Genomic DNA, 20,660 nt, shown 5'->3' on the forward strand with positions numbered 1-20,660 from the left:
GATTTGTAAAACGTCTGTCATAGTATTGTCTGTTTATCATACTTACGTACATTTCTGTGTGCGTGTGTGTGTGTGTGTGTGTGTGTGTGTAGTTCCCAGAGCTGCTGTTCGAGGAGGAGACAGAGCAGTGTGCTGACCTGTGTCTGCGCCTACTGAGGAACTGTAGCAGCAGTATTGGCTCCATCAGATCCCATGCCTCCGCTTCGCTCTACCTGCTCATGAGGCAGAACTTTGAGATCGGCAACGTAAGTACAACGTCAGGACAACGCACAGCAAACACGGACACATAAGAGTACTGTCTACCTGCCCGCTACTTAACCAATTTCCAATACAACTATTGATCCCTTTAGGGGTCATTGAGTCCTTATTGATGAAACACAGGAGAAGGATTGCACGTCTTGTACATATTCCACATGTTCCTCCTTTTCAGGACAGGTTCCATTGTCCATGTAGGTGTTCTATGTTCTCGCTGTTTCTCTGACTGGCCCTGCTCCTTTTTGTAGAATTTTGCCCGGGTGAAGATGCAGGCAACCATGTCCCTGTCCTCCCTGGTGGGAACGTCTCAGAACTTCAACGAGGAATTCCTCCGGCGTTCCCTGAAGACCATCTTGACCTACGGCGAGGAAGACCTGGAACTCCGGGAGACCACCTTCCCTGACCAGGTAACCGCAGCAGACATGCGGGATGTCAATAGATTAGTACGGACTTACTGACATTTAACCCTTTTTAGTTATTGTGGTACTAAGCAGTGGAAGTACTTGTTCAATATATAAAAGTGCTCTATAAAAACACACACAAAAAAACAGATGAAAATGTCGTCAGAAAATGGCTGGCAGGAAAGGGAATACCTTGTCCAATCACGTGAGAGGATGATGTCACCTTATTACCCATGCTTCATGTTTCTATCTTTTGTGTGTACTTTAGGTCCAGGATCTGGTGTTCAACCTGCACATGATCCTGTCTGATACAGTCAAGATGAAGGAGCACCAGGAGGACCCAGAGATGCTCATAGACCTCATGTACAGGTATGGAACACACACACACACACACACACATTGAACTTTTCTTCAAGGCGTTGCTGCGTCTGTGTCCAGGATCGCTAAGGGTTACCAGACGTCTCCAGACCTGCGTCTGACGTGGATGCAGAACATGGCGGGTAAACACTCTGAGAGGACCAATCACGCGGAGGCAGCCCAGTGTCTGGTGCACAGCGCGGCCCTGGTGGCGGAATACCTCAGCATGCTGGAGGACCGCAAGTACCTGCCGGTCGGCTGTGTCACCTTCCAGGTGTGGACAGGGGAAAATACTATTCTTAGGACTGTAGATTTGACTAGGAAATCATCCTGGAGAGACATGGTACTGCAGGTTTAGTCCTAGCTCAGTGCCATCACAACTGACTCCAATTTATCAACTGAATATACAGAGTAAGATGTTGTAAAGAAAAATTATTCCCACAATTAACCCATTAGAGTGTTATGTCTGTGTCTAAATAATGAGTGACCATGTGTGACTCGTCTTTCTCCGTTTCAGAACGTCTCTTCCAACGTGCTGGAGGAGTCTGCCGTGTCTGACGACGTGGTGTCTCCCGATGAGGAGGGTATCTGCTCGGGGAAATACTTCACAGAGGCTGGCCTAGTGGGGCTGCTGGATCAGGCTGCTTCCTCCTTCTCCCTGGTGAGACTCCGAGAAAGAACTATTGCACTTAAGATAGACCAGAGGCAGTCCACAGCTGGTTTATCTGTGACACATGGAGCGTTGTCAAGGCTTAATTTAACCACTCATAGGAATAAATACTTCACATAACCAGACCTGGGTCAAATACTTAAGATGCACTTAATCTTTTTTGCCCGGTATAGGAGAACCAATGGAATAGTCCCAAAAGTGCAATCCCCAAGCTAAATCAAGCACACCTCAATTCTTTCAATGCCTTTTCCCAGGCTGGTATGTACGAGGCGGTGAATGAGGTGTACAAGGTCCTGATCCCCATCCACGAGGCCAACCGGGACGCCAAGAAGTTGGCCACCATACATGGTAAACTACAGGAAGCCTTTGGCAAAATCGTGCATCAGGTAAAGCCACATGCTTTTATTTAGCTCTTGCCCTATACATACTGTAGGTATAGAGAACTGACAGACAGGACTGTTACGTGCCCCACCTCTGTATGGAGGTCGTTTAGGACTGCCTGTCTGTGGATCTTACCCGTGCATGTCTGTGATTCTGGGACAGAGAAACACGTACTGTGACTGTACTGTGCCATGTGTGTGTTAGGAGCATGGACCCACCAGTGCATATTGTCTGTTGGAGGCATTGCAGGAAAGAGCATGCCAAATATGTACACTCTCAGACCGACAGTCACTGCAGTGTACCAACGTGACTGTAAACGTGTTTATATTGTATTTTCTTTGTCACCACAGAGCACTGGCTGGGAGGTAGGTCCTAATGGTTCCTGCTTGGCCTGCTCATTTACTTTTTGTCTCTACTTCATATTTATTATTTGCTAGTTGTGTTGCTCTCTGCTGCTATGTTACATTATACTGTACCATCCATTAACATCTACCTAGACTGGGTGCTGTCCGTTTGTCCCTCCGTCCAACCAACTGTGGGACTGCTGATGCCATGTGACGGGCAGCAACCCTCCTCCTCTTCCTCCTCATTCTCCTTTCCTCTTCTGCTCTGTCTGCGGAAGAGGTTGTTTTAACGTGACCGTTTTGGCAGGCCATGCATGGGAGCCCCAGTGTGATACTAATGGCAAGTCTTGGTGAATGAGGACTTCACCTACTTACACCCCTGCCTTGTCAGACCGTTTCTCATCAACAACAAACTGTCTGGTCTGGTCGGGCGTCAACACTGGTCTGGTCGGGCGTCAACATCTGGTCTGTTTGTCCCACCTCAAAGTGAAGTGTTCTCCCCTTTTTTATTTGGGGAAAAAGACAAACTAAATCGACCCCTGAGTTCCTTCATTCATACTGCTGCTGTTGTGTTATTAACTGGTATTAACCTGGTGTGTTGCATGACAAGGACAGAACACTCCTCCTTTTTCTCCTGAGGGAACCTAAGGACTGGGAGTACAGCTCCCTGAATGTTTCCAGGGACTGTGGAGCTCCATCACCACCATGACTGCATTCTCTTTCTTTGCTCTCTTATCTCTCCCTCTCTCCTTTCACCTCCCTTTACTTTACTCTGTCTTTCTCTGCATGTTTTGTGTCGTGTGTTCTTAAAGTCAAAAGGAATAGTTTGGGTATTGGTGGTTGCTGTCTATTCTGTTTGCCTTGGTTTGTGTTGTTCTTGTGGTGTTCTTGTTTAGTTTCTCTAATGAATTACCTGGAATCCTGATTAAAATGTGTTCTTGTTTTCTCCTTTTGATTTCCCTGGTTGCCATGCCGACCCCTCCTTCCCACTTTACTAATTGTGTGTTGTGGTAAGTTTCTAGTTTGAGGATTACTTTATTTCTGTTACTTTTTTGAAGGGGAATGTAATGCAATGAACCACTGACAAACAACCACTGAGCCAAATGGCAGAGCAACTGATCACAGGAAAATATGCTATGTATTTCACTCTGTACTATATACCTATATTGCCAAGGCCATGTAAGTTAAGATCATTGTTCAATGCAACCAATAGGAGCAGTACTGGGAGCTTGCAGCCTTGAGTTGATCTGGTTGGGCTCAGTCCTGACCTGTTTCTGTACAGCCACGTATATATCCTCCTCCCCCTCTTCACACACACACACACACATACCACACCGACACACACCCGTTTCCTTAGCTGCTCCACTCCTTCCTGAAAAACTACAGAGCGCTCTGCTTGACCAGCGCCTGTTCATTTCATTTGGCTCTGTCCATCCTCATTCATCTGCCAGTTTAAAGGCTTGGGTACCGGGTCATCTGGACCTTAGACCGTGGCAGACTTTTTACACGTGTACTCAAATCAAGTCAGATGTTATTGGTCACACACACACATATTTATCAGCTGTTATTGCGGGTGTAGCAAAATGCTTGTGTTCCCAGCTCCAACGGCGCAGTGGTATCTAACCATTCACACGTCAACACAATACCCAGAAATACATACTGTTTCTAGGCCATTGCACATATTCCAATCTGATCAGCGATAACACAGCATTGGTCAACGTGGTCATTCATAGAGCCTCTGAAAGTTGTTTGTTTATTCAAACATTTACATTAGCCTAAAAACGGTGTCTATTACGCTGAAGGTCGTTGGTCTGTGTTCATAGTTGGTGTTGCGATTGAAGTGTTTGCTGATGATGAGAACTTGGAACTTGATGGTTTCACTGAGTTGGATGGATTTCAGTTAATGTATCAATAGTCTGGCTCAGACATAATCAGACTGTCACCATCCACGGGGTTATTACCGTGCTTTATCCTTACACTTCTGATGACATTCTGTGTAAAAGCAACATGTTTTTGTTCAAGTAGCATGCATGCATGCGCTTATATTTGACATTTGCCCACGTAAAACATGTTTTCTGTCTCACAGGATGGGAAGAGAATGTTTGGTACTTACTTCAGAGTCGGATTTTACGGCTCTAAATTTGGGGACTTGGACGAGCAGGAGTTTGTGTACAAAGAGCCTGCCATCACCAAGCTAGCAGAGGTCTCACACCGACTCGAGGTAAATGGCAGTTTGTCTCAAACTATCTTTTGGTTATTTTTTTCCAATTAGGCCACTGTTGATAACAGTCCTGAAATGTTTTGCATGTCAGCAGTCAAGTTTTCAAGATGTTGGACTTTCAAGATGGAAAGTGTTTCTTGCTACAGTACATTATGTTTTGGGACCGTATCAACAGTGGACTAAAGAAAGAAATACCAAAAGATTGTTTTTCAGTGGATTTTTCCTTTAGGTAATGGTCTCTTCTCAGTTTGTGAAATGGTCTCGGTCTACTCTGTGAGAGAGCTGGAGCACCGAGTGTGTCCTGTGTGTTTGATCCCTTAGGGGTTTTATGGCGAGCGCTATGGGGAAGACCAGGTGGAAGTCATTAAGGACTCCAATCTAGTGGACAAGTGCAAATTGGACCCAAATAAGGTGCGTGTGGCGGTGGGGGAGAGGGTTTGTGGATAAAGATGTAATTCCAAATAATAACTTATTTGAATATTCATTTAGGTTATTTGAAGGCTATTGGTTATTTATGTGTATTGTGGTTGACGTTGGTAAAACAGGTGTCACTGTGTGTCTTTACTGTGTCCAGGCTTATGTCCAGATCACGTACGTGGAGCCGTACTTTGACACCTATGAAATGAAGGACCGCATCACGTACTTCGACAAGAACTACAACCTGCGGCGCTTTGTCTACTGCACGCCGTTCACGCTGGACGGGCGTGCGCACGGGGATCTGCACGATCAGTTCAAGCGCAAAACCATCCTGACCACCTCCCACGCCTTCCCCTACATCAAGACCCGCATCAACATCATCCACAAAGAAGAGGTGAGGCACTGGCACGTCATCTCATAGAGTGACCATTACAGCGATGTTCTTACTGACAATCATTCGTATGAAAAACAGGCATATATCATGGGGAGTATTTGATTAACTGCAGATTTTGCAGGTTTTCCTACTTACAAAGCATGTAGGGGTCTGTAATTTTTATCATAGGTACACTTCAACTGTGAGAGACGGAATCTAAAACAAAAATCCAGAAAATCACATTTGTATGATTTTTAAGTAATTAATTTGCCTTTTCTTGCATGACATGCGTATTTGATCACCTACCAACCAGTAAGAATTCCAGCTCTCACAGACCTGTTAGTTTTTCTTTTAAGAAGCCCTCCTGTTCTCCACTCATTACCTGTATTAACTGCACCTGTTTGAACTCGTTACCTGTATAAAAGACACCTGTCCACACACTCAATCAAACAGACTCCAACCTCTCCACAATGGCCAAGACCAGAATGCTTTCTAAGGACATCAGGGATAAAATTGTAGACCTGCACAAGGCTGGGATGGGCTACAGGACAATAGGCAAGCAGCTTGGTGAGAAGGCAACAACTGTTGGTGCAATTATTAGAAAATTGAAGAAGTTCAAGATGACATTCAATCACCCTCGGTCTGGGGCTCCATGCAAGATCTCACCTCGTGGGGCATCAATGATCATGAGGAAGGTGAGGGATCAGCCCAGAACTACACGGCAGGACCTGGTCAATGACCTGAAGAGAGCTGGGACCACAGTCTCAAAGAAAACCATTAGTAACACACTACGCCGTCATGGATTAAAATCCTGCAGCGCACGCAAGGTCCCCCTGGTCAAGCCAGTGCATGTCCAGCCCCGTCTGAAGTTTGCCAATGACCATCTGGATGATCCAGAGGAGGAATGGGAGAAGGTCATGTCGTCTGATGAGACAAAAATAGAGCTTTTTGGTCTAAACTCCACTTGCCGTGTTTGGAGGAAGAAGAATGATGAGTACAACCCTAAGAACACCATCCCAACCGTGAAGCATGGAGGGGGAAACATCATTCTTTGGGGATGCCTATCTGCAAAGGGGACAGGACGACTGCACCGTATTGAGGGGAGGATGGATGGGGCCATGTATCGCGAGATCTTGGCCAACAACCTCCTTCCCTCAGTAAGAGCATTGAAGATGGGTCGTGGCTGGGTCTTCCAGCATGACAACGACCCGAAACACACAGCCAGGGCAACTAAGGAGTGGCTCCGTAAGAAGCATCTCAAGGTCCTGGAGTGGCCTAGCCAGTCTCCAGACCTGAACCCAATAGAAAATCTTTGGAGGGAGCTGAAAGTCCGTATTGCCCAGCGACAGCCCTGAAACCTGAAGGATCTGGAGAAGGTCTGTATGGAGGAGTGGGCCAAAATCCCTGCTGCAGTGTGTGCAAACCTGGTCAAGAACTACAGGAAACGTATGATCTCTGTAATTGCAAACAAAGGTTTCTGTACCAAATATTAAGTTCTGCTTTTCTGATGTATCAAATACTTATGTCATGCAATAAAATGAAATGTTTTAAAATCATACAAATGTGATTTTCTGGATTTTTGTTTTAGATTCCGTCTCTCACAGTTGAAGTGTACCTATGATAAAAAATTAGACCTCTACATGCTTTGTAAGTAGGAAAAGCTGCAAAATCGGCAGTGTATCAAATACTTGTTCTCCCCACTGTATCCCTGTCTGTTAATTTTAAATATTGAAGCAATTGTCTCTCGTCTGCTTTCTCCATCTGATCGTCAATCCCTGTCTCTCTGACCCTGTGTTAGATCAGCTCCATGCCCATTGAGGTGGCCATAGAGGATATGCAGAAGAAGACCCAGGAGCTGGCCTTCGCCACTCACCAGGACCCCTCCGATGCCAAGATGCTGCAAATGGTCCTGCAGGGGTCTGTGGGGACCACCGTCAACCAGGGACCTCTGGAAGTGGCCCAGGTGTTCCTTTCAGAGATCCCCAGTGACCCTAAACTCTACAGACACCACAACAAACTACGCCTCTGCTTCAAAGACTTCACGAAGAGGTGAAGTACCAATTTCCGCTCTAGAGGTCAATAAAGTTTATTCAATTTAAAGTACTGTTGTTTGTAAATAAAGATTATGGACTCCAATTCCCTGTGCTGTATGCAACAGGTCTTATTGAAGTCCAGTGCTCAGCTCACACCTGTCCTATTCTCCTCCATACAGGTGTGAAGACGCCCTCCGTAAGAACAAGAGTCTAATTGGTCCAGACCAGAAGGAGTACCAGAGGGAGTTGGAGAGGAACTACCATCGTCTGAAGGAGGCGCTACAGCCACTCATCTGCAGAAAGATACCCCAGCTTTATAAACCTGTGCTGCAGGTCACCTCTCACAGGTGTGTGTGTGTGCATGTTGACAAGCAGGAACATGCTTGTGAACATTAGAAACGGTTTAACTTTAAACTAGGGGTGTGCCGATCTCGTCATACTGGAAATTCGGAATCGTATCCATTTTATCACACTTGATACTCGTAATCAGATTTACTCTTGATCGGAAAACCCGGACGTGCGCTTTAAATGCTGGTAAAGTCTAAACCTCAAGTGCACATTACTGCGCTATCACTCAGAGTGCATTATTATGTTCCTTGTCGTGGAATTATTCTAATCAAAAGGAGAGACTTGTACATTTCTTCAAAACAAGTAAACATTCTTATTTAATTACTGCAGTAGTGGAGCTTGTCAACAAGCCCCCCCATAGGTGATACGTTGAGCCCAACCAGCAGGACTAAGCCACAGCATTGTATAGCAAAGTCCATCCTCCTGGATGTTCATGGCAAACAACAGATGTATGGAATGGGTCACAAGGTTAAGATTCGTATGAAAGATGCTAATACTTCACAGCAAAGGCTATCCGCTGTCGAGACTGTTCTCGTTGTGTAGAAACCAGAGTCTGGCCCCACCAAATCAATACTGGAGCCATCTCCCCATGGTAACCCAGTACAGAAACGGTAACTCATGCTATGGAAGTTGGTCTTGTTAGGTTCATCACCCAAGACATGGTAAATCTTCTGTCAGCATTAAAGCTCCTAGAAGCCCATCCTCAGTAGAACACACACAGATGAAAGTGTTCTGAGAACCCCCCTTATTCTGTTGCATAAAACAACCATTTGATGCAATAACAGTATTATAACATAATCTTGCAATTTTCTCCACCATGTCCTTCATTCATTCACCCACATTGTTAAATGACCCCGACAGATGAAAATGCACATGATTTACTTAGTCCTATTCAATTATCAACAAAATAGGCTACTAAATAGCCTAATGTATGGCTGGCTACTAGTGCCTGCATTTATTCGACACAGATTTAAATGAAGGTAGGCTAATTTGCTTGCCCCTGTATATTGTTTCACTTTCGAGAGGAGCAAAACTTTTCTCTACTGACACTTATGCCACAACATTTGTATAATAAAAATAAACTACATTTGTCATTTTATTTTCTAATGATCTGTCGCTTGGTAAAACTTTTCACTGACTTGTTGATGCTCGATTCAAAATGTAACAAAGTGGATGATTTATAATAATGCATATAAAATGTTATAAGTGTAGCCTACATATGAAATGGTGGTCTGAGCAGGTCTCTGGTCTAAGCAGTTACATGAAACTATGCTATTATATATTCTGTATTTTGGGCTTATGTAGAATACTGATGAATCATTAAGTGATCTTGCGAGACATTGATTCACCTTAAGTTTTACACTTTATTAAACAAGCACCATTCTGAGACGTGACGAAGCATCGCTCCGGTGCGATCTGGCAGATCTACACCCCTGTATAATAGAATGTGTCGGTCTACGAGAGGATCTCCGAGAAACTTCTCATTTAGAAATATTTGTCATCTTCATTTACACGGTTTTGGCTGCACCCTTCGGCAACACACTATCACAATAAATGTAGGTCTACATTTCAAAGGAAAAAATGATCTCACCTGGGATTAGAAGCCTGACTGTGAGCTATCTGTCCAACTTAAGTTTTGTGCATGTTTTACTGACTTTGATTAGCAGATGGTGCTGTGTGACTTCTGTTAAGGACGCTCATGGGGGAAAAAAGGGTATGGTCACGTTTTAATTGGCCGATACAATATTTGTCACAGGAAAAATCATGTCCAGCTGGTGTTTTTAGCAGAGGGATAAGTATGTAGGTTATCTGATAGGGAAAGGCTAACAAGTAGCGTTATATCACGTGCAACTATGGCAACAAATGTTTTTAGAGACATAGAAACAGTTTAAATGTAAACTGCTTCTAATGTTCACGACACTTTCTTTGGAGTGTTTATGATGTTAATTTGGACGTATGAAGTACTCCTATTGCTTATGTTTTGTCATGCATTCCCCTCCACATAAATATGATTTCCTGCTTCTGTTAAATGCAGCAAACGGACAGCTTCACCGGGTAATTTGGTATTCTGTGATTTGGAATCACCTCTGTAAAACTGTCTGCACTTGGACTCTACTGGGTGTAAGGTTATATGCATGGCCAATCTGGTATGGCTTGGCTTCTCCATATTTCACTGACTTTGCATTCTGTGTTCTTTTTTTCCACAGGGATTCCTTCAGCAGAATGAGTCTCCGCAAGCTTGAACTTTGAAGATGAAGAACATTTTTTAAATTAAGAATCATTGCCTTAGTTTATTCATGTGTAAAGACAGAGTCAGCGTTCCCGATAGCGAGCAGACGGAAAGCGAAAGAAGTGTTACCACGAACTCGGTACGTCATACAAGTGTCTTATTCGCTTACAGGCAGGCAGCCTGTTTACGCAATCAGTGGGTTTAACAAAGTGGATCTTACTACGTATAATGTCAAATCTGTATTCATATTTCATGTGTGCACTTTTTTTATTTACTGTGTATCAATGCATTTTACGACTTGAACGTTTTAATATTTAATCAAAAATTGGAAGGAAAGAAAACTTGCAAAATATGTACTGACACTATTTATCATCATGCTTTCTAATTTTTAGTTAAGCTACATTTTGTTTTTAGTTAGGGAAATGTTTTAAACATTGACATTGAATATTTATGTATTTTTGTTTTGTTTACTATTTTACTAAATAAATATTTGAATGTCCAAATGGGTGAGTACTGTTCTTTGAAGACGAAAAAGACAATCTTGAAGAACTCTTGGGCAAACAAAGAAAAGCTTTGCATATGCTGGTGTTTTATTAAATGTACAAGAGAATCTACAAATTAGGAGGAGCGAGAAGTTTAAAATATGTGGGAATAATTCACATGCAAAAGAATCTACTCTGGACTTTTCTGGTTTCAAAACCAAACCATTTATTTTCAATCTTTAGAATATAATATTTTTGACAGCAGGGAAAAGATTCATAGAAATGATGTTTTACATAAGTTACAACTTTATTGCTTATAGTATGTCATCATTCTAGATATGATATTTCATAGGGCCAGAACTTGTTTAACTGGAATTGAGGTACTGCTGTTAGACAGAACTTTACAAGAAAACATCCAATGTAGGCTACATACATTAATCCATGATGCAAAAACATGTAGTCTTCTTCAATACGATGTTGTACTCGCATTTTGTAAAGTGATTGGCTAGGTATTTATTGACTGCTCGAATGTATTTATACAATTTTGTACAAAATAATAAATCGACCAAGAAATGTTATTTTCTACACGTGCAAAAGTTATTCCACCAAGAATTAGACCGAGATGGTCACATTTATCTGTATCTAACTGAACTTAAACATTATGGACCAAAACTGAGCAGCTTATTTCTGACGGTCCAACAGTATTTGAAGGCATGGAGCCAGTGTTTTCCCTAAGTAAAGCTATGGACTTCCGGACCGTGGGGGCTTAAAATAAGGTTGCCTAATGAGCTGTATTTTGGTGGCCTCTGGTACGTTATAATGACTTGATTCCATCTAAAATACACAGCAAAATGATTGGCTACTTCATCAAGTTTTCCTCCCAGATTGATAAAAATGAGTTGTGGTACTGTGTAGAAAGACATGGTTTTACAATTTTAAATTACTGCAAATGTATACGAATTCAGTGTATTATTAGTTATTTTGGATGTTGTCTAGGCCTATATGAAAAGACTGGTTTCAAGTCTTACATACAGTTTTACTGCACGACATGAATTACTGTGTCCGTAGGAACCAGGGCTATCGCTCAATGCAAGCCATTTCGATCTACAGTGTCCACAGATCGATTTATAAGCGGAACTGTCGGGTTGGATCCGGTACCAGTAACCACGCAGGTCCCCAAAACGGGACCTGACATCTAAGAGGTTTATAAAACAGAAAAATTTGTTAAACATCTTGAAAAAAAGGTTACATAAAAAAACACATTTTTTAAAAGGTTTATAAGTATTATATATTTCTGACTTCACAGATTTTTTTTATCGTTGTCATGTTTGGAACAGAATAAGTCTCTCTCCGCTACCTATTGTTCCTGCAGTGAGGAGTCACCATCTTCATTGAAAGTGTTCATAATTTATCTGCAGATTAACAGCCAAAAAAGGTTACCAGTATGCAAATTAGGGAGGCAAATGAACAGCTCGCTCCAATGTGATTCGGTGGGCTACACTGAGTATGGTTACATGCACACAATAATGTGATTATTGTGGGTAGACAGATTAATACATTTGATTAAAATGTTTAAATACTTGGCAAGACGAACGATACCCCTAATAATCCTGTTTACATGCATAGCCACGGGAAGTAGGGGTGTTGCAGACCCCCCCCTCCCCCCCAAAAGAAATATTACCCCCCAAAAAGTATGTTTTTCACTGAGCCTTTACTAGTCCTGTGTTAGCGGACCGATATAGCCGCCTGTAGCGTGGGCAAAAAGGTCAGCATCTACACCACCAAACTACTTACATGGACACATCAGCAAATGGCCAATCAAAATAAACGTTCTACCACAGCGACCATGTAATTTTTGGGAAGCATATTTGATTCGGAGTTTGGACATAACGTTTGTATGTGAAAACTATTCTACTAAGTTAGTTGTTCCAAACTCACTTCACTAGGTCTAAAGAGGGGGGGCTTGCTCGGCTGGTGTAAGCAGGTCAAATACACTACTGGATCGCCGATTAAGTTGTTTACATGTCCTAACAATTTTAAAGATTGCTCAAAAAAACAGGTTTTAATCTGCGTATTCTTAAATTGGCGTATGGTCAGAAGTACGCGATGGGGAGGGGGGCGGGGGTAGGTTGACCTCAGGTCTCCCCACTGGAAGCCCGAGGTAGGGGGGAGCAGGGGAATCTATCAAATAGCGCACCTCTAACTTTGTACAGTACTAATGCAATGAGTAAAATCAGTCACACTACGAAATGCTACCAAATAAACTGAAGGGTGGGTTCGCCCAGGGAGCCATACAAGCTACAACCGCCACTGACCTACACACATACAAAGTGGTGTCCCTGGCGGAAGACCCTCCTGTAAAATAACAGGTATGGAGTAGAAGTAGAGCAGGCTCTCAGGAAGTCCTCCTCAAAAAAAAGCACTTCAGAGTCATCAAAGAGCATCCACTTCCCCTCGTTCTGCAGCAGGCTGCTCAGGGCCTGCTCCGTAGACACCCCACCTCCAACTCCCTCGCACCCAGTCACAAGGACCTCCTCAGCCTCCTCCTTTATCCCTCCATTACTACTGTGTCCTGGGGCCCTGGAAATCCGTCTGGATCATCTGGTGGTGGTCATGTCTGTCCCAGTAGAAGCTGCCTTGTCTGGGTTGGCTGTCTGCTTGTTGCCCCCAAAGTCATAGCTGGACAGTCTCCTCTGGCCTCCCCAGCAGTCCCACCCCCTCTGAGGCCTTCTTGGCCCCCAGCTTGCTGTTTATTGTGGTGCTGGCAGAGTTGGCGTTAGCAGAACCATTTTGTCCTTTACCATTGAGACTGTAAGACACTTCCCCTTCATCATAATCACCATGCAATTTCCCACCACACTCCTCTTCCTCTCCGCTCTGCTTCTCATCCTCCTCGGGCAGGTGGACCTTGGTGTCCTTGCTGTCCATCATCCTGATGTAGGTGGTGTACCGTCCGCTGGAGATGGTGACAGCGCTGTGAATGACCACAGCAAACAGCTGGTAGTGCTGCCCTCCAGTGGCTGAGGGGTGCATGCACCACTCCTCCAGAGAGCGCTTGAAAGGGGTCTGTAGGGGGGTGTTCACCTTTGAGAGGCCGGCGTACGGGTCCTTCCTGAACAACAGAGAGAGAGAGAGAGAGAGAGCGTCAGTTTACACATGCTGAGTAGCTTGAGACACAGAGGTTACAAAGATGGTTGCAAAACAAACACTGAACTAATCTAAACACACTGAACCTTTACACCGTTCTTTTTTTGTCAGATTGGCTTACCAAGTAATGTTGTATAATGTGGTGTTGCGCTTCTGTGTTATATTATATCTGATAGTGTGTTGAAGTTGTATGTAAGTGGCAAAGTATCCATCCACTGTAACTAGAGTAGCACTTGAGACAGGGGGCATTATAAAGGACAGAGAAGCACTTGAGGTGGATGGTGACGACCTCTGGGGGGGTTTTATCAAACGGCAGACTCCTCTCAGCCTCAGTGTAGTGGTGGCAGGTCTCACAGAGGTACTCTCCTACGATCCTCTCCACCGAGGCAAACTGGGAGATTGGCCACTTCAGAGTTTTCAGCTCCAGCTTAGGGTCAGGGGAGACTGGAGGGGTGGAGAGCAGAGCAGAGGAGAGGCTGTTAGGGTGAGATGGTTGTAATATGAGAGGATATACATTGTGGAGACTGTTGTTTGGGCTGATCTTTGAAACCGCTTGTTGAAGTGGTGACTGTTCATGTATGTGTGACCATGTGCTAACAGGTGCGCGTGTGTGGTAGAGTCTCTAGGCTGCAGGATTGCCGCATTAAACAAGAACCCTGTGTGAGTGTGTGTACACATAGTAACACCCCTCACATTCCGAGCTATTGTCTGGGCCGCGGTGTTCGTCCGCCTGTACTGGGACACTGATGTCCTGAAACGCTCCATCAGGTCCACACCCAGGCACTCTGGACAGGGGAGAGGAAAAGAGGAGAGTCCAGATTCAACATAGTAATAGACAAAACATAATGGCTAAAGCAAGGGTAAAATAAAAAATGTGACAGACAGGACACGGTCGATGAAGTGGATTTCCAATGGCATGTACTCGGCTATGACCTCACTTAAAGCTTTCTCCTCCGCTTCCTCTCTTACTTTCTCTCAAGGGTTTTTCCTGTGTTCCCCACCGTTCTCCCGAGGTTGGCTACTCTGCGTCTCCTCCTGGTCAGGTTCGGCTGTCTCTGTCTTCCCTCCTGTGTGGCAGCTAATCCATCCCATGCTCATGAATTTAGAGAAGATACTGGGCTGCTTCCCTGAGGACAGCCACGCTCAGCTTGGGCCTCTTCTTCACCTCTGCCTCTTTAGGGGCCACCTCTCCTTTCCCTTCCACGTCGCTTTCCTTCTCTTCTTCCTGCTTCTTCTACCCCTCTTCTTCGCCTTCGAATTTTGGCGCTACAGTGATGTCACTGGAGGACTTCCTCTTGGGTTGGGTGAGAGGTTTCCCGTTTTTGGCTGACGATACTGCCTTCTTGGCCTGCCTCTGTGTCACTCTTCCTCTTACTGCTTGTTTGACCATCATCGTTAAGTGAGATTTCTGAAGTTTTAGCCTGCTCCTCTGTTGCAGTTTGTTTTGGTGCCCACAGTGGTGGCAGTGTCCGGCTTGACCTCTGACATCATCATCCTGGTCACCCTTCTGTTCCTTCCTGATGGTCTATGAGGCCTCCTGCATGAATCCCAGGATGCATTGGAGCACCTCCTGGGTGTAGTGCTGTAGGTAGCCCTCGTATTTGGGATTCAGCTGAATGTAAAACACTAATCAGACTCAGTCAAATATTTATTAATACAAGTTATTCTCATTGAGAATCCTTTTTTTTTAGACTTCTAAAAGAGACATCAAGTGCCTACCCCTGTCAGCAGTCAGGGGTTCCAGAAGAGGTGGTGCCGAATCACATGGAGTTGCTGGATAGTTTCCACAGTTTGATCACCTGAATGGAACAGCTCCAGTCCAGCTACCTACCCTGACAAGTTCACTGAAGGGGAGCTGGCCAAGCCTCCACACAAACTAGTCAACACACTCAGTTCAGACCCCAGCCCTACAGCAAGGCCCCGCAGTACTGGGTCACATTCATTAGGTGAAGTGTTTCAGAATGTTCTGATATAATGGTTGTGTAAAATGGAGAATGTACTTTAATTTATAGAGACACAGAGCAGTTTCACTTTTTTTATAAATGTTTTTATTACTGACAAAAGAGCAAAGTACAAATACTATATCAATAGGTCTGTATAGCAGCAGATCAGGTCTACATTATTTGGGTGGTAGAGCTAGCTAATCAGGTCCAAAAAAATTGGGATATAGGCCAAATCTGGAAACTAAGTGAATATATTGATGAAAGTCACCTTGTCCTAGAGAGATTTACATGGTCACCAAAACATCATGCCAGGGTAGGCCTACACAAAGCACAACCCTTATTTTAAGTGTTTCTAAATTCCCCTATGGGAAAAATGAATGGTGGAAAAACAATTGGAAACATTTCCCTGTTTGACCTCTAGGTTTTATGGGTATTATGACTCAAACTATGGTACTCTATGGGGCAGGTGGAGGGGGCATCCCATGGCTTATGCTATCCGAGTGACCCAAACAGGTCCCAATGCCATGATAAAAATATTCCTAAATGCATATTATTTTTTATATTTTGATTCTCCCAGACTGTGCAGCTTTTATGTTGGTGATTGTTAGTTCTCAAAGATTGTCTTAGAAAAAAATATATACAGTGGGGAGAACAAGTATTTGATACACTGCCGATTTTGCAGCTTTTCCTACTGACAAAGCATGTAGAGGTCTGTAAATCACATTGTATGATTTTTAAGCAATTCATTTGCATTGCATGACAAGTATTTGATCACCTACCAACCAGTAAGAATTCCGGCTCTCACAGACCTATTAGTTTTTCTTTAAGAATCCCTCCTGTTCTCCACTCATGACCTGTATTAACTGCACCTGTTTGAACTCGTTACCTATATAAAAGACACCTGTCCACACACTCAAGCAAACAGACTCCAACCTCTCCACAATGGCCAAGACCAGAGAGGGTGTAAGGACATCAGGGATAAAATTGTAGACCTGCACAAGGCTGGGATTGGCTACAGGACAATAGGCAAGCAGCTTGGTGAGAAGGCAACAACTGTTGGCGTAATTATTAGAAAATGGAAGAAGTTCAAGATGACGGTCAATCACCCTCGGTCTGGGGCTCCATGCAAGATCTCCCCCGTGGGGCATCAATGATCATGAGGAAGGTGAGGGATCAGCCCAGAACTACACGGCAGGACCTGGTCAGTGATCTGAAGAGAGCTGGGACCACATTGTCAAAGAAAACCATTAGTAACAAACTACGCCGTCATGGATTAAAATCCTACAGCGCACACAAGGTCCCCGAGCTCAAGCCAGCGCATGTCCAGGCCCGTCTGAAGTTTGCCAATGACTATCTGGATGATCCAGAGGAGGAATTGGAGGAGGTCATGTGGTCTGATGAGACAAAAATAGAGCTTTTTGGTCTAAACTCCACTCGCCGTGTTTGGAGGAAGAAGAAGGATGAGTACAACCCCAAGAACACCATCCCAACCGTGAAGCATGGAGGGGGAAACATCATTCTTTGGGGATGCTTTTCTGCAAAAGGGACAGGACGACTGCACCGTATTGAGGGGAGGATGGATGGGGCCATGTATCGCGAGATCTTGGCCAACAACCTCCTTCCCTCAGTAAGAGCATTGAAGATGGGTCGTGGCTGGGTCTTCCAGCATGACAACGACCCAAAACACACAGGCAGGGCAACTAAGGAGTGGCTCCATAAGAAGCATCTCAAGGTCCTGGTGTGGCCTAGCCAGTCTCCAGACCTGAACCCAATTGAAAATCTTGAGGGAGCTGAAAGTCCATATTGCCCAGCGACAGCCCGAAACCTGAAGGATCTGGAGAAGGTCTACCTACCTCATCCCCAGACTGTTTTTATTTATTTACTTTTCTGCTCTTTTGCACACCAGTATCTCTACCTGCACATGACCATTTGATAATTTATCACTCCAGTGTTAATCTGCTAAATTGTAATTATTTGCCTACCTCCAGTGCGGCTTGGTTGGGTTGTGTATCGGAGGACGCATGACTTTCAACCTTCGTCTCTCCCGAGCCCGTACGGGAGTTGTAGCGATGAGACAAGATAGTAGCTACTAAACAATTGGATACCATGAAAAAGGGGTAAAAAAATAAAAAAGTAATACTAAGTGTATGTTGTGTAGTAAGCTGTTTGTAGCCCATTTTCCCCTCTTCATTTTGCCTACTGTTCTGACTTGGTGGTGCACATGTAGCCTATAACCTGTTTTAGAGAAATGTAATCATTGAATATTGTAAGAGCTTTCATTGTCAGCTTATATGCCCCCTTTATTTATCCTACGGTTCTGACTAAGAACGGCCCATGTTCTGAATTCTGTCGCTGTACATTTCAAAAGTGCTGAACAAATAGTTGTAATTGACTACAGTACGTCCGTCCTAGCTCGCTCATTAACGTCTTAATCAAAATTTCGGATTGCCTCTTTATCTGCTTGTCGTCACCTTTTGCCATAGTTTGTACATCTAAATTGTCAGTAGAAACCACATTTTTTTTAAGCAAGTCAGACATATCAGCTATGTTTTTTTTAAAGGCAGTAAATGAGGCTGAATTAACTGTTTCACTGCCAGACAAGGCTCCGCTGATAGCCAGGTGTAGCAGTGGTAAACTGTTGGGACTTTATGTAGGCCCTAACAGTTTGTGAGCACCGTTTGTCACCCCGTAAAGTGCAATTCATGTATTGTTTTGTGTTGTGTTGTGTAGTGGCTTTGCTGGGATGCATCCCCCATTTTTTGTTTTTTGTTAGCCCCACCAAGATTTACACGCTAAACTCGCCACTGACTATTTCAGTCATTTGATCTAGCTCTCGAGAACACAAGATGGCATATAGCCCTCTCTAGGGTTCTCGTTCGGATGTATGGGCCACAGCTGGGCCAATGTGTACATTTCCGAAATTGTTTTAACGTTAAAAAACAATAATCCTCACTTGCGATATGGTTTTGGAAACCTTTGGAACTTAACTTTCACATGACAGACACTGCAGATAGATACTTGAATGGGTAACATTACGTTATGTTGGTGGCCCACTCTTAGATGGTATAGGCATCTTACAGGGTGGCTTTAACGAATTACTTCATTAAAAAACATATTGTACATTAACAACATTAAAAAAACAAGTGTAGAACTTCAGTAGAATGCCCAGATGAAGGGAAGATCCAGAATTAGTACATCCATCCATTTTTTAAAATGTTTTTATTTCATTAATTAATTAATTAATAATAGATTCAACTTTTATAGTGCTATTCATTACAAATCACATAGCAATTCAATGCAATTCATTGTATACATACAAAGGATATATAGCTATTGATTCTTGAAGAATATAACTTATTATGAAATGGGTTGTTTTGATCCTGGATGCTGGTTGGAAAAGCAGCGTTCCAAGCCTTGCTGTTATTGGCTGTTATAGGCACACTATGCCTGCTAACAGTTCAATCTGTAAATTATCACCCTGCCTCATAAGAATGTCATGTTGCTGTCCTAATCATCTCTTGTATTTATCTAAACTTGCACATTATTATTTCCTTTTGCTTCCAGCCTAGCATTAAGTTTGGAACAGCGGGGGTTAATATAAGCCTAGCTGTCTGCCTGTCCGACCTCAGGAACAATGTTTCACCTTGGAATTTCGATCTCGGTACCATAGATAAATAGAACTCCTTTCTATTTCTGACGCAGATCACGCTGAAAGTCCTGCCTTCCCATCTCCTCATTGGTTTATAGAAGCAGGTACCCACGTGCCATCTCCTCATTGGTTTATAGAAGCAGGTACCCACGTGCCATCTCCTCATTGGTTTATAGAAGCAGGTACCCACGTGCCATCTCCTCATTGGTTTATAGAAGCAGGTACCCACGTGCCATCTCCTCATTGGTTATACCCACGTGGGTGATTGAAAGACAAACTGTTTTGCTGGTCGTCGTGGTAATACTATGAAAGTTTAGATGCCGATCACCATATAAGTTCAAAGATGAAAAAGCCTGGAAGGAGGAGAGATGACAAGAAACGATTTGGTTGGCCGTTTTATGTGTGGATTAATTGTCAGAGTGACGCCATGCATACTTCCAAAGTTGAGGCAAAATGGCTTAAGGACAACAAAGTCAAGGTATTGGAGTGGCCATCACAAAGCCCTGACCTCAATCCTATAGAACTGAAAAAGCGTGTGCGAGAAAGGAGGCCTACAAACCTGACTCTGTTACACCAGCTCTGTCAGTAGGAATGGGACAAAATTCACCCAACATATTGTGGGAAGCTTGTGGAAGGCTACCTGAAACATTTGACCCAAAGTTAAACAATTTACAGGCAATGCTACCAAATACTAATTGAGTGTATGTAAACTTCTGACCCACCTAAGACAGGGAATTTTTACTAGGATTAAATGTCAGGAATTGTGAAAAACTGAGTTTAAATGGATTTGGCTAAGGTGTATGTAAACTTCCGACTTCAACTGTAGCTTCTCAATTCTCCTGTGTACCCTAATCGAGAAAGTGGTACCCTAATCGAGAAAGTGCCTTCCCACACTGGGAGCAGTTGTAGGGCTTCTCTCCTGTGTGTATTATCTCATGCTCCTTCAGGCTCCTTAACCACCTAAAACTATTTCCACAGTGGGAACAATGGTAGGGCTTCTCTCCTGTGTGTGTTCACTCATGCTTTTTCAGGTCCCCTGGGTAAAACTCTTTCCACAATGAGAGCAGTGGTAGGGCTTTTCTCCTGTGTGTGTTCTATCATGCTCCTTCAGGCTATCTAACCACCTAAAACTCTTTCCGCATTTGTAGCAACGGTATGGCTTTTCTCCTGTGTGTGTCCTTTTTTGGGTCCCACAACTCAGTAAAACTTTCCACACTGGGAGCAGTGGTGTCGTCTCGCTGGTTTGGACGTCTCTGGGTCTGGTTCATCGGAGGGACTCTCTCATCGTGAGTGTCTGGTCTCTCTTAAGGGTGTGTTCTCTCATGCCTTTTCAGGTTGCCTAACTGGGTAAAACTCTTTCCACACAAGGAGCAATGGTAAGGTTTCTCTCCTGTGTGTATTTTCTTGTG

At 43.8% G+C, this 20,660-nt stretch overlaps 1 protein-coding gene and 1 pseudogene across 14 annotated transcripts in view; one reads left to right on the top strand and one right to left on the bottom strand.

Annotated features, from left to right (window-relative positions):
- The window catches only part of LOC112250715 (dedicator of cytokinesis protein 7), an 84,588-nt gene extending 73,517 nt beyond the window's left edge, over nt 1–11,071 (top strand). For 4 of the 14 annotated variants that reach the window (XM_024421086.2, XM_024421122.2, XM_024421115.2 and 1 more), the window contains 13 exons: nt 93–245; nt 504–662; nt 925–1,025; nt 1,095–1,287; nt 1,531–1,674; nt 1,938–2,069; nt 2,415–2,429; nt 4,504–4,629; nt 4,951–5,040; nt 5,204–5,440; nt 7,218–7,468; nt 7,632–7,799; nt 10,008–11,071. In XM_024421086.2, the coding sequence (XP_024276854.1) occupies nt 93–245; nt 504–662; nt 925–1,025; nt 1,095–1,287; nt 1,531–1,674; nt 1,938–2,069; nt 2,415–2,429; nt 4,504–4,629; nt 4,951–5,040; nt 5,204–5,440; nt 7,218–7,468; nt 7,632–7,799; nt 10,008–10,050 (1,812 nt within the window). In that variant the 3' untranslated portion in view covers nt 10,051–11,071. Of the gene's footprint in view, nt 1–92; nt 246–503; nt 663–924; nt 1,026–1,094; nt 1,288–1,530; nt 1,675–1,937; nt 2,070–2,414; nt 2,430–4,494; nt 4,630–4,950; nt 5,041–5,203; nt 5,441–7,217; nt 7,469–7,631; nt 7,800–10,007 lie in introns of those variants that run through there. The other 10 variants (XM_024421131.2, XM_024421154.2, XM_024421186.2 and 7 more) reach the window with 6 other exon arrangements.
- A 1,756-nt stretch (nt 11,072–12,827) lies between these two features.
- LOC112260464 lies at nt 12,828–15,052 on the bottom strand (annotated as a pseudogene).
- Between the last annotated feature and the right edge of the window lie 5,608 nt (nt 15,053–20,660).

The sequence above is a fragment of the Oncorhynchus tshawytscha genome, linkage group LG01, assembly GCF_018296145.1.
Source record: "Oncorhynchus tshawytscha isolate Ot180627B linkage group LG01, Otsh_v2.0, whole genome shotgun sequence".
NCBI lineage: Eukaryota > Metazoa > Chordata > Actinopteri > Salmoniformes > Salmonidae > Oncorhynchus > Oncorhynchus tshawytscha.